This window comes from Delphinus delphis, chromosome 5 (genome assembly GCF_949987515.2).
Source record: "Delphinus delphis chromosome 5, mDelDel1.2, whole genome shotgun sequence".
NCBI lineage: Eukaryota > Metazoa > Chordata > Mammalia > Artiodactyla > Delphinidae > Delphinus > Delphinus delphis.
In genome coordinates this window covers 106,028,291-106,040,482 of record NC_082687.1, presented here as the reverse complement: position 1 = coordinate 106,040,482, position 12,192 = coordinate 106,028,291, and the positions used below count along the sequence as shown (strand labels likewise).

Sequence of the window (12,192 nt, the reverse complement as noted above, 5' to 3'; positions counted from 1 at the left end):
AGTAAAGTTGTTTTAAAAAAACGTATCTAGATGTAGGCAACATTAATAAACCAGAACAGGCCCTTTTTCTAAAAGGACGGAAGAATCTGCCCCTGGCAAAGTAACAGAGATAGTTTCCTCCCTGCAGATAGCTTATGCAAATACACTGAGTAATCCAGAATGGTGATCAATGGAAATATAGTCAAGTAAGAACTTTAAGACTTTTGGTCCTAGACCATTTTAAGCATCCAATAATCCTTGTCTCAGTACAGAGCTAATGGTAGTATTGGCTTTTGTTTGTTTGTTTGGTTTTGGTTTTGGTTTTTTTTGTTTTTTTTTTTTTGAGGTAAACGGGCCTCTCACTGTTGCGGCCTCTCCCATTGCGGAGCACAGGCTCCGGACACGCAGGCTCAGTGGCCATGGCTCACAGGCCCAGCCACTCCACAGCATGTGGGATCTTCCCGGACCGGGGCACGAACCTGTGTCCCCAGCATCAGCAGGCGGACTCTCAACCACTGCGCCACCAGGGAAGCCCGGCAGTATTGGCTTTTGACACTAAATTAAAGCCATCCTTGATGAAGAAGCTTAATTGACCAAACTAAAGCATATCTGAGTGGATATTAGCTATAAATCTAAAATCACTCCCCTTCTTTTACATAACTGTATCTAGTGTCTGACAGGGAATAATCTAAATATACCTGTTTCAGAGAAAGTATAGTAAATGACTAATATGCAATTTTAATAAGTAAATGAGGACATTTTAGAACTAAAGCCATGGTATCTGAATTACTTTGATGTAAGTTTGTTATCATTATTATTATTTTACTACCACCACAGTACTGCTGCTGCTACATTAATCTGTATTGTCATATCATTCCAATGAAAAATATCCATTTTCAATTACAATGCATATCAGTACATTCAACCCATAGAAATACTGTTGAGAATCACATATTTCTGGATTCCCCATAATATATAGCCTTAGGAAGAAATCTTTACAGTGATAATAATCCCAATTATTGACTGGTGTTTGTGTGCTAAGCATCGTGATAAGTACTTTCATATGTAATCTCTTTTTATTCTTCATAACAATTCTATGAGGGAGGCATTATTGATTCATATTTTATGTATGAGGAAAACTGAGACTCAGAGTTTATCTAATTTGTTTATGTCAGAGCCAGGACTGCAACATGAGTCTATATGACTCTAAGCCATACCCTTAACTCAGTGAGCAAGTAAGGCTTTTGAGTCTGAATGCTGCCGTTTGTCCTGTTTTTTAAAAATAGACTTGTTCTGATTTTTCACAGATCACAATAGTTCCTCCCAGGATATGAACCCAAGGCCTGAAATAAACATTTATGCTCTAAGTGCTAACAAGCTTAAGCCTCTACTTTCATAAAGCATTCACCATTTGGAAGATGTATCTAATAAGTGGACCTGTATAACTGAATCTTCTTAAATATGTCAAATATTTCCAAACATCCCACTCATTGTATTAATCTCCAGATTTATGTTTATTCTGATTTTACTTTATCATAAAGGTCAAAACACATATACAAATAAAAGGATAACTCATTTCTTTCATTAAATAACAAATTATAAACCATTTGTCATGTTGTGAAATGCTAGTCTATCATAGTGTGAATAAATTTAAAAGTTCAACATATGAAGGAAATCTGGAAGCAAGACTATTTAGATGAAGTAATAACAGTATTTGAAAATAATAGTAATAAGTGAAGACCCATCACATTCTGAATAAATTAGCCAACGTCTTGCTTGTCAGAAACCAGATGCTATCATGAACAGTTCCTTCTTCCTCAAACTCTCCATGATTATTCATGCTTGTAGACAAGTGACTGAACAAATTGTATGCTCAGTTATTAATGCTTCAATCCAACATCAGGAAATAATTTTTGAGAAACAGTTTTAAATATCTGTATAGAGATGTGTCAACTGAAAAAAATGTACAGTCTAAAATTTGAGAATTATGTTTTATTCAGTGGACTTACTGAGGACTTAAGCTGGGGATATAGCCTCTCAGATAGCTCTAAGGGACTGTTCCAAAGAGATAAGGGAGGAGCCAGGGTATATAGGACTTTTTGCTAAGAAAAAAAAAAAAATGTAGTTGAACATCAAAAGATTATTGCTAATCACAAAAACAGACATCTCAAGTTAATGATTTTAGTGCTTTTCTGTGTATGGGAAGATGCAAGAGTCTGGGCTTATTGAAATTATTCCTTTGATATGCATCTTAACTGCCTTGGGCCACTATTCTGTTTTTCTCCATCCTGAATTCCCCTCAGGGTGCATCATCACAGGCTGCTGCAGTGGCTAATGGCTTTATGGCTGCAACATTCTTTGTTTACTGAAATGGCTGGTGACATTCTTTATCCACAGATGTACATTTTTTTAATATAAATTTTATTTATTTATTTTTGGCTGTGTTGGGTCTCCCTTGCTGTGGGTGGGCTTTCTCTAGTTGCGGCAAGGGGGGGCTACTCTTCGTTAGGGTGCACTGGCTTCTCACTGCAGTGGCCTCTCTTGTTGCAGACCACAGGCTCTAGGCACTCGGGCTTCAATAGTTGTGGCCCGGTGGCTCAGTAGTTGTGGCTTGTGGGTTCTAGAGCACAGGCTCAGTAGTTGTGGTGCACGGGCTTAGTTGCTCCGCAGCATGTGGGATCTTCCTGGACCAGGGATTGAACCCGTGTCCCCTGCACTGGCAGGCAGATTCTTAACCACTGCACCACCAGGAAAGTCCCACAGATGTACTTTTAATAATTTTTCTCATCATGGGGCTAAAGAGAACTTTAGATATTCATTTGCTTATATTGTTCCATCATCTTTTTGTCTGCTGTACAGATCTGTATGACTTTACTAATGCTTCTTCCCCTCCTCACCCTCCCTTTAAGTTGGAAGCATCTAACTTAAAGCATATTTACTGAATTCTACTGTGTGTCCATGGTTGTACTGGATATCCTCCATTTGCCCCACCTCCCATCATAGATCCATTCTCCACACTTCTTCACCTTGCTCTCTGCCCCAGATGGCTGACCTTCATGTCTTCTGGCTTCCAGTTGTTGAGCTTATGGGGAGCTCTGACAAGTTATGGGAAGGAGGGAGGTCAGGATATTTATCCCCCTGGATCCTTCCCTCAAAATTTTCTCGGTTTTGCTGTGTTCCTCTACTAAAGGTTAACACTGGTCTCCAGTAAGCCTTCTCTACACCACTCTCTTTCCAGCCCCTGGTCCCTTTAGCTCTAGGGGTGGCAACAGCTCTGCTTTTTGGTAGTGCAGGGTTACTACACCATCCCTTATGGTTCTCTTACATCCCACCCATACCCTTGTAATTAATCTCATTATAAGTAAAACCCCCTCAATTTATCCTCAGGGCTTGCTGGAACCCTGACTGTTACAAGGATACTATTTAAATGTATGATTTTTTAGTCAGACTACATTATCTGCTCTGTTCTGTTTCTTACTAGCTGTTAATTTGTGCAAATTGCTTAACTTCTCCAAGTCACCACTGATTCCTTTATAAGATGGGGAAAATAATACTTACCTCATGGCATTGATGTGAAGATTTCAGATTAGGCAATAAGGTTCAGAACAGAGCCTGATAATTATAGGCACTCAGTTGATTTCACCTATTAATTTTATTTTCCAGCACTATAATTTGCATATATGTGAATTTAATAAGTACTGCTTTATGACGATAGTATAAAAGTTCTAGAGTTTAGGAGTAACATCAGCAAAATGGCAGAGTGGGCAGCTCTAATCTCCCATTCCTCCACAGAAACACTGAAAACAAGTAGAATCTGTACTTTGTTGAATAGAAGTGGCAAAAGCAGGCATCCTTGTCTTCTTTCTGACCTCAGGGGAAAAGCTTTCAATCTTTCACCGTTGAATATGATGTTAGTTGGATTTTTTTCATATATAGCTTTTGCCACATTAAGGAAATTCTCTTCTACTTATAATTCATTGAGTGTTTTTATCATGGAATGGTGTTGAATTTTATTAAATGTTTTTTCTGCATCAATGGAGATGATTATAATTATGATTTTCCCTCCCTTCTATGAATGCGGTATATTATGTTGATTGATTTTCTCAAATGTTTAACTATCCTTGCATTCCTAGTGTAAATTCCATTTAGTCATGGTGCATAATCCTTTCAATAGGCTCCTGAATTCAGTTTGCTAGTATTTTGTTGAAGTTTTTACATCACTACTCATCAGTGGTATTTGTAGTTTTCTTTTCTTGCAGTGTCTTGGTCTGGCTTTGGTAGAAGAGTAATGCTGATTTGTAGCATGAGTTAAGAAGCGTTCCCTCCTCTTCAGTTTGTTGGAAGGGTTTGAGAAGAATTGGTGTTAGTTCTAGCCAGAGCAGTTAGGCAAGAAAAAAAAATAAAAGGTATCAAAATTGAACATGTGTTAGTTTCCTAGGGCTGTCATTAAAAATAACACAAACTGGGTGGCTTAATGCAACATGGATCTAGACGCTAGAAGTCTGAAATCAAGGTGTCAGCCATGTTCCTTCTGAGGCTCTGGGTGGAATCTTTCTTTGCCTTTTCCAGCTTCTGGTGGTGGCCAGCAATCCTTACCACCCACAAAATGGTAGAAAATATTTGTAAATTATATATCTAATAAGGATTATTATCAGAATACAAAATCAACACACAAACATTAGTTATATTTCTATTCATTAACAACTCCTATAACTCAACAACAAAAAGACAACCAATTTTTAAGTGGGCAAATATTTAGACATTTTAGACATTTCTCTGAAGAAGGTATACAAATGTCCAATAAGCACATGAAAAATACCTGACATCATTAGTCATTAGGGAAACACAGATCAAAGCCACAGTGAGCTACCACTTCACACCCAAGTGTTGGCAAGAATGTGGAGAAATTGGGACCCTGGTGCATGACTAGGGGAATGTAAAGTGATGCAACTTATGTAGGAAACAGTTTAATAGTTTAGCTATTCCTTCAAAATGTAAACATAGAATTACCATATTACCAGCAATTCCACTCCTAGGTAAATACCCAAAAGAATTGAAAACATGGGCTCAAACAGAGACTTGTATACCAGTGTTCATAGCAGCTTTATTTACAGTGGCCAAAGGTGGAAACAACCCAAGTGTCCCCCAACAGATGAATGAACAAAATGTGGTATATACATATAATGTGATATTTTTCAGCCATAAAAAAGGAGTGAAGTTCTGATGCAAGCTACAACATGGATGAACCTTGAAAACAGTTTAAATAAGCCAGACACAAAAGGACAAATATTCTATGATTCCCCTTGTATAAAATATCTAAAATAGGCAAATTCATGGAGACAGAAAGTAAATTAGTGTTATTAGGGGCTGGCTGGGGGATGGGGGAATGGGAGTTTTTGCTTAATGGGTACAGAGTTTCTGTTTGGAATGATAAAGAAATTTGGAAATGACCAGTGGTAATGGTTATATAACATTGTGAATTTACTTAATGCCACTGAATTGTACACCTAAAAATGGTTTAAATGGAAAATTTCATGTTATAAAGTTTTATATTGACTTTTTTTAAGTTCTAGGGTTTGATGTCTTCAGGATACCCCACTGTCCCTAATTCATCTAAGCCCTACAATTTTTAGTCAAACAGTAGTGGAGGATCTTTCATGAGAGCTGTTCTGATCAGGTCTCATCTTTTTCCTCTGTGGGTATTAAAAACAAAAGCAAAACAGTGATTTCCAAGCAAGTAGCAGCTTTTCTTCTAAGCTGAAATCAGTGCACTTTAACTGGCACAGTCCTATTTTGAAAAGATTAAGAAAGCCATAGTTGAATACTGTGAGAAGAAAACAGAGATGCCAATTCTAGTCGGTATGGTTACAGATTATCTTTACAAATTTTTATGATTTTTATGTCAAACCCATATTTGGACTTGGGAATTTTCTGTTTGCAAAATGGTAGGCACTGATTGTAATTTTTCTAGTTTTACATCTTCTCTTAAAACCTAGTAATAAAGTTAGACTGAAAATTCAACAAATGAAAATATTAAATGAAATCAAGTATAGTTCAATAAAAGGAAAAGCTCTCAATATTGGAGTTACAAGTAGCAAAATATTGAACAACTCGAGAATAAATGAACCACTTGTCTAGAATATGATAGTATTAAAATCACTCATTTGACATACAAATTAGGTCTAGAGTATTTTTGTAATACAAATATGAAGGAAGTACTCTACAATGACCAGATGTATTGAATGTATTATCTAAAATCACATAGAAGACAGAACAAATCTGAGAAATACTGCTTATTCATGTACCTGAAAAACTATATATAATCGGAAGATATACTATACTCTTTTAATTATGTATTCATTAACTATTTTTCCTGTAATTACAACGGATTAACAACTTTTTGCTATGAGATGCCTTCTTTACAATTACCACTTCGTAAGACTTCTGTTTTGGGCCTAGCTCCCACATTAAATACATCAAAAACTTTTAGAATCTGCCATTTCTTATCTGGATAAAACATTGCTCCCCCCCAGAATAGGGCAAAAAAAGGAGGACTACAAAGATTTTAGTTTAATTAGGATTCCACGTAGAGGCTTCTTCATACCAGACTTCAGTCCTACTAAATCTCACTTGTCAGTTAATCTTTAATTCACCTTACCCTTCAGGTTAAGTAAAGCAGTGAGGCATTATGTAATCAAGCATATCCAGATATTTTGTGAAGAAAGTTATGTCAGCATCAAGGAAATTTAGATAGTCTCAGGTGAGTGGAGTCCCTAGTCTCTGAAATGTATACTATTGTTCCAAGGGTGGATCAGATTTTGTGCTGATCCTTGCTGCTGTAGAGTCAAGTTTAGTTTGACAAGCCAAACAAATACAGATTGCATCTGTTCCTAGGGTTTACGGGAGTAGGAAGACCTCTGCATCAAAACAAGGATAAAGTCAATTCAGGCTTTGTGTCACATTTAAATGAAAAACATGGCAAGGTCTCACTCTTGTCTTCTTGCAGAGATAATCATCTTCTTTGAAACTCACATAAGAAACTGCATCTTCAATTGCTAAACTAGAATTAGACTCCGTGGGCATACAAGGGAAACTTGCTGAATTCATCTCAGAGAGCAAGTGTATAAATCTAAGAATTAAGGTTATAACTATTCAGATCAATAGGGAGAGGCAGAGGTAGTCTACCATCCATATCATGGATTAAATGAACCCAGAGGACAGTTCATTGTTATCTCCTTGAGCAGATTACTCAGATTTAAAGGAAATTTTGATCTTTAGCATTAATCAAATATTATTTATGGGCAAACGTATGATTTGTTTTGATACTCCTAGCAACCGTTACTCATACTGCCCTACTACCAACCTAAGATCAAAGTTACATATATCTCGGCTTGACAAAACATGATGGTGAATCCACCTCTTTTCTAGAAGTAAATTATATTTAGCGAGAATGATGATTTAACACAACAGCATGCTTTAAAGTGTTATTGGGTTATACTGTTTTCTCTGCTGTGGGAAAGTAATGTAGTAGGATCCAACTCTTGAGCTAGTGATGGGTCTCAGACAGGAAAATGACCAACAACATTCACCAGAGCAAAATGAAACTCCAAATGGTGTTTACTTTCAGTGAGTCCTTTCAGCAGTACATCATAATGCTATGTTAGTCACTGAAACACATGAGACTTTAAAAATAATTACTCTCTATCTAGATTATATTTAGTGGTTATGAGACCACAAGCATTTCATCACTGATAGTGTATCTCATCAAAAGATTATCTAAGAAATAAATTGAAGGAATCTTTGCATTTCACTTTGACTTGTCAACAACCCTTTGGAAAATATTAGGAACAGCTCATCTTACTCTTAAAATGTTATATTCTTGGCATGAAATCAGTGCTTTTCTTTTGTCATTGGAAGAAATCTGAGAACATAAGAGCCAGTTGCAGTAATAAGCCATGTGTGTTATTATTCTTTTCTTTAAAACAAAACAAAGCAAAACTGAAAAAACAAAACAAAAGAGCAGAACATAAATACTTCTGAATAACATTTGAGTCAGAAGCCTACACAAGAGATGATATTTGTGGCAATTCTATGACTAAACATTGTGAGGAGCTGATGCTTTCTACCCTTGGCATGTAAGGATTAAATTTAAAATATGACATCTGTTTTCAAATGAAAATAATCAGGTTTATAATAAGCAAGGCATAACATTGCAGCTATTTTAAAAAATAAGATAATACTCCATTTGTGTTCATTTACTTTTCCCTGGAGGCCAAGGTTATCTGGCTTTCGGATGTTAGGTTGGAAGTTAATTTGTACTGCGGTAAGAGAAGGCTTCCACCCTCTAGTCCCGCCTCATTACTTCCTGGATCCCTTAACCAAGCTAAACCAAGTTTTGTGATACTGTGATGATCACTCGTAGCCCTTACCTTTTGCCATTCCCTTTTTCTCTCTCTAGCTGTCTTCTTCCTCTTTTTGCTCAAGCTTTTCCCCTAGCTTTTGGCCTCAGGCATCTGAGGTTATCCTACGCCAGGTGTGTGCTCAAAGGGGACCAAATGACTCTGAAAACACTTTAAACCAATTCAGCACGTGTGTTATCCCTATAGTAAATTTCTCTAGCTCCAGATAGTATCTGCCTAGTTTGTCAGATTAATATAATACTTTTAACACTTTGTATGAGATCGTCTACCTGTCAGAAAACATTAGTCCTCTTTATAGTTGTATCTTAAGCATTTTGATAAAGAATAGGAAGTGAATCTCCTTTATAAGTTCCAAATATGCAAAGAATTCTTTCTTGGTCTTGTTATACCTGTAAGTACTGGGTATGGTTAAACTTGGCTTTTTTCCTGACTTTTTCCTTGCCTTCTTGTCAGCAAATGTTTTGGTCTGTGGTTTTATATGAGATTATAAGGAAACATTTTAGATATTAATGCAACTTGAACACAGTAGACATCATATGAGGCTTAAAAGTTACAGTGAAAACTCTCCTATATAACTCTACATTTGTTAAGTGATGGAGGATAACTTACTTTAAAAGGTCCATGACCTAAAACCTGTCCTGTAGATTCCCTATTCTCATAACCTTTCAAAAGTTGTGTGAATTAAAAAGCAGTGTAGGAGTTGTGGTAAAGGGAGCCTTAAAACACCTAATCCAGGCTTTGGTTTTTTAACATGTTTATTGGGTGTATTTTATGTATAAGCAATTTTTTAAAAGGCAGAGGGAGCTCATTTCCAATTTTCAGGAAAAACTGCCAAGACATCATCTGAATCTTGTGAGCTCTGGCACCTATATTCATGAACTGTCACAGGATAAAAGTTATTTGTCTTAATACATGTTATTCTGTATACCTATCCTGCCCTCCACAGCCCACCATTTAATTCATTACTCCTTACCACAGGAATGTTTGTGACTGAATAAGAAACTAACCATAGTAACTCTCCCTCTTGACCTACAAAGTTTGGGACTTGGCTGTGATCCATCACAGCCCTAACTGTTTTGAATCTGAATTTTTATTATATACATCCTTTTTAGAGCACAGTATACTGTGTGTAATTTGACCAGTGGCTTGGACACAGTTCTCAATTGTCTAATGTAAACAGAAGTGGATAAATGATTGTTGCTGAAATTCTGGTCGCAAATATCGCAGATCATAGGAAAATGTACCACAAGGCTCATTAGAGCTCCTGATACATGATACTATTAGATGATGGCATTTTATCAGAAGAGGCTTATCCTCTAATATTGATCTTGGGTGGCCTCGGCCTGCAGCGGCTTGAAGCAGGGTTTCGGTTCCCAGCCAGTGATTGAGGTCAGGTCACGGCAGTGAGCGCACCGAATCCTAGCCACAGTGGTCAGTGACAGGGCCCTGGCCCTACGGCTTTGCAGAAAAAGAATTCCCACAAAGATGGAAAGTAGTGAAACAAGTAAAATATTTATTAGGAAAAAAAGAAGTACAGTACATGTGGATAGACACACGGGCGGACTGAGAGAGAGAGTCACACCCTCATGGCAGTTTGAATCACTTTTATGTGGGTTTCCTTTGGCCAATTATTTGATTTGCCTGGTTCAAAGTCCATATTTGGTATATCTCAGGATTTTCCCATGTGTGCCTGCACATCTCTTAGCTAAGATGGATTCTACCAAAGAGGTCTATGGGTAGATTTGGCCACTTGACATCACTCCCCTTTTGACCTCCAAGGAGGCTTTCTGCGCATGTATAGTTGGGGAGGCCTCCTGACTTCGAGAATGAGGAATTTATGGTCTCGTTATTTGCTATCTGGGCAGGGCCCAGCCTTCTCTCTCAATTGTCCTGTTATTCCCATCTCGGAGCATCTGTCCACAGGGAACGAACTCAAACCGTTTGCCCTGAGGGCCCATCTACCTCCTGCCTCAATATGAGCCAGTATGTTTTTATGTCATAAAAACAAACTTTTATGTCCTAGCTATAATGTTTTCTCCTATTTCTTTAACGTCAACTTTTCAGAAAACATCCACATAGCCATTCTTAAGAGAACTTATTTGACAGTATAAGCTATTGTTAAACACTAAACTGTATATCTACAGAAATATCCCAGTTTGCCATATGCATAAATACTAGGTCACTATCAACTATCATAAATTTTAAAATTAAATGAATTAGCATAAAGGAAAATGTTTAATAGAGCTCATCACGAATTTTAGAAGGTCTTTGAATTAATTAAAATTATATGTAAAGTGCTGTACATATGTGCTATATATATATTTTTAGAGAATAGGTTCATAAGCTTTCTTCTGATTGCCAAAAGTATATAGGACTCAGTAAACTGTAAGAGTCGCAAGTATAAATTACTGCTCCAACGTAAAGAGTTCACCATTAATACTGTAAAGCATTAGTTAAAGAGTTCGCCATAAAGAGTTCACCATTAACACTGAAAAGCCCTACCTTACATACCATTTGGGGACAACTCTGCTTTTTTAAGTTTGTATCTATACAATTTCAGGGTGTTGTAAATGGCTCTCCTATTAAAGGATCAATTGGGGAAAGGAAAGAGGAGGAAAGGAGGAAACTAGCTTTATAGTATTTACTATGGATCAAGCACTTACAGATATAATATCTAATTTAAAACTCTCAACAACACTTTAAGTGTACTATTCAAGTGTGTTGTTTCAGATTTAACAGGTGAAGAAACTAATGCCAAAAAGGCTAAGTGACTTACCCAAGGTCCCACGGCTAACCAGTGGTAGAACCTGTTTCAAACTCTGTATTGTCTAACTACGAAGTTCCCACACTTTCATCCATACCACAGAGGCTGTTTGATTGAAATAGTGGATTTTCTCACCTTCTTGACTGGTGGAAAAAACTTTATGGAAAATTATTGTTTGTCTTTGCTGTTAAGTAGGTCTGAAATTCTCTCATCTCCACTTCCCAACTGTCTTCACTCAGATCACCAGTATCTCGTGCCTGACCTCCTGCAACTTCCCACTGTCCTTGCCTACAGCCTCCTTCCCCCAGTTCTACCCTACAACCAGTGAGGTTTTTGAAATGTCAGTCTGGTCATTGTCAGAATGCTTCTATGACTTCCCATTGCCTTCAGAATAAAATACAAACCTTCCCCACGGTTTTTGAGGCCCTTCATGATCTGGACTCTGCTTTGTTTTCCAAGGTCACCCTCACTGCTCTTAGATTCCAGCCATAATTAACTACTTGTAGTTCCTTAAATGCTGTCTCTTTGTATTTGTCTCTATTTGAAGCATTCTTCTCATTTCTGTTCACCTGGGTAACTCCCATTTGTCTTGAAAAGCTGTTTATATAGCATTTCTTCATGGAACTCATTCTTAACTCCTCAAGTTTGGGACTAGGTACCCTTCCCAAGTGCTCATAGAAAATCTTTTACTTACTCTTATAGTGGCATTGGGACCGCTATCATATACAGAGTCTCTGTGTGCATTAGATAAAAACCCATCCTTCGTTTAGGGATACACAGCACCATGTAAGGGCGCAAAGCTTGGAAAGGAGAGGATGGGGCTACATTTCGTGCTCCACTTACCTCTTTTCTGGGTTCTCTCATATAAGGCACAATTTGTACAACCTTAAATGATGGCTCTGTGTAGCATTTATCAAATGGCATTGTAATCGCCTATCCACTTACCTGCATCTCCTACTAAACTCCAAGCTCACTGAAGACAGGGATTATATTGTATTCATTGTACCCACAGCCCCTAGCATTGTGCCT

The 12,192-nt window shown here is 37.4% G+C and overlaps 1 protein-coding gene across 4 annotated transcripts in view; it reads left to right on the top strand.

Annotated features, from left to right (window-relative positions):
- Positions 1-12,192, top strand: part of TBCK (TBC1 domain containing kinase) — a 232,024-nt gene that overhangs the window by 204,665 nt on the left and 15,167 nt on the right. Inside the window, exon 26 of one of the 4 annotated variants that reach the window (XM_060012855.1) lies at positions 1,287-1,525. The exons of the other annotated variants lie outside the window; for them this stretch is intronic. Coding sequence (XP_059868838.1) covers positions 1,287-1,313 — 27 coding nt within the window. The 3' untranslated portion in view covers positions 1,314-1,525. Of the gene's footprint in view, positions 1-1,286; positions 1,526-12,192 lie in introns of those variants that run through there. 4 annotated transcript variants of the gene reach the window in all.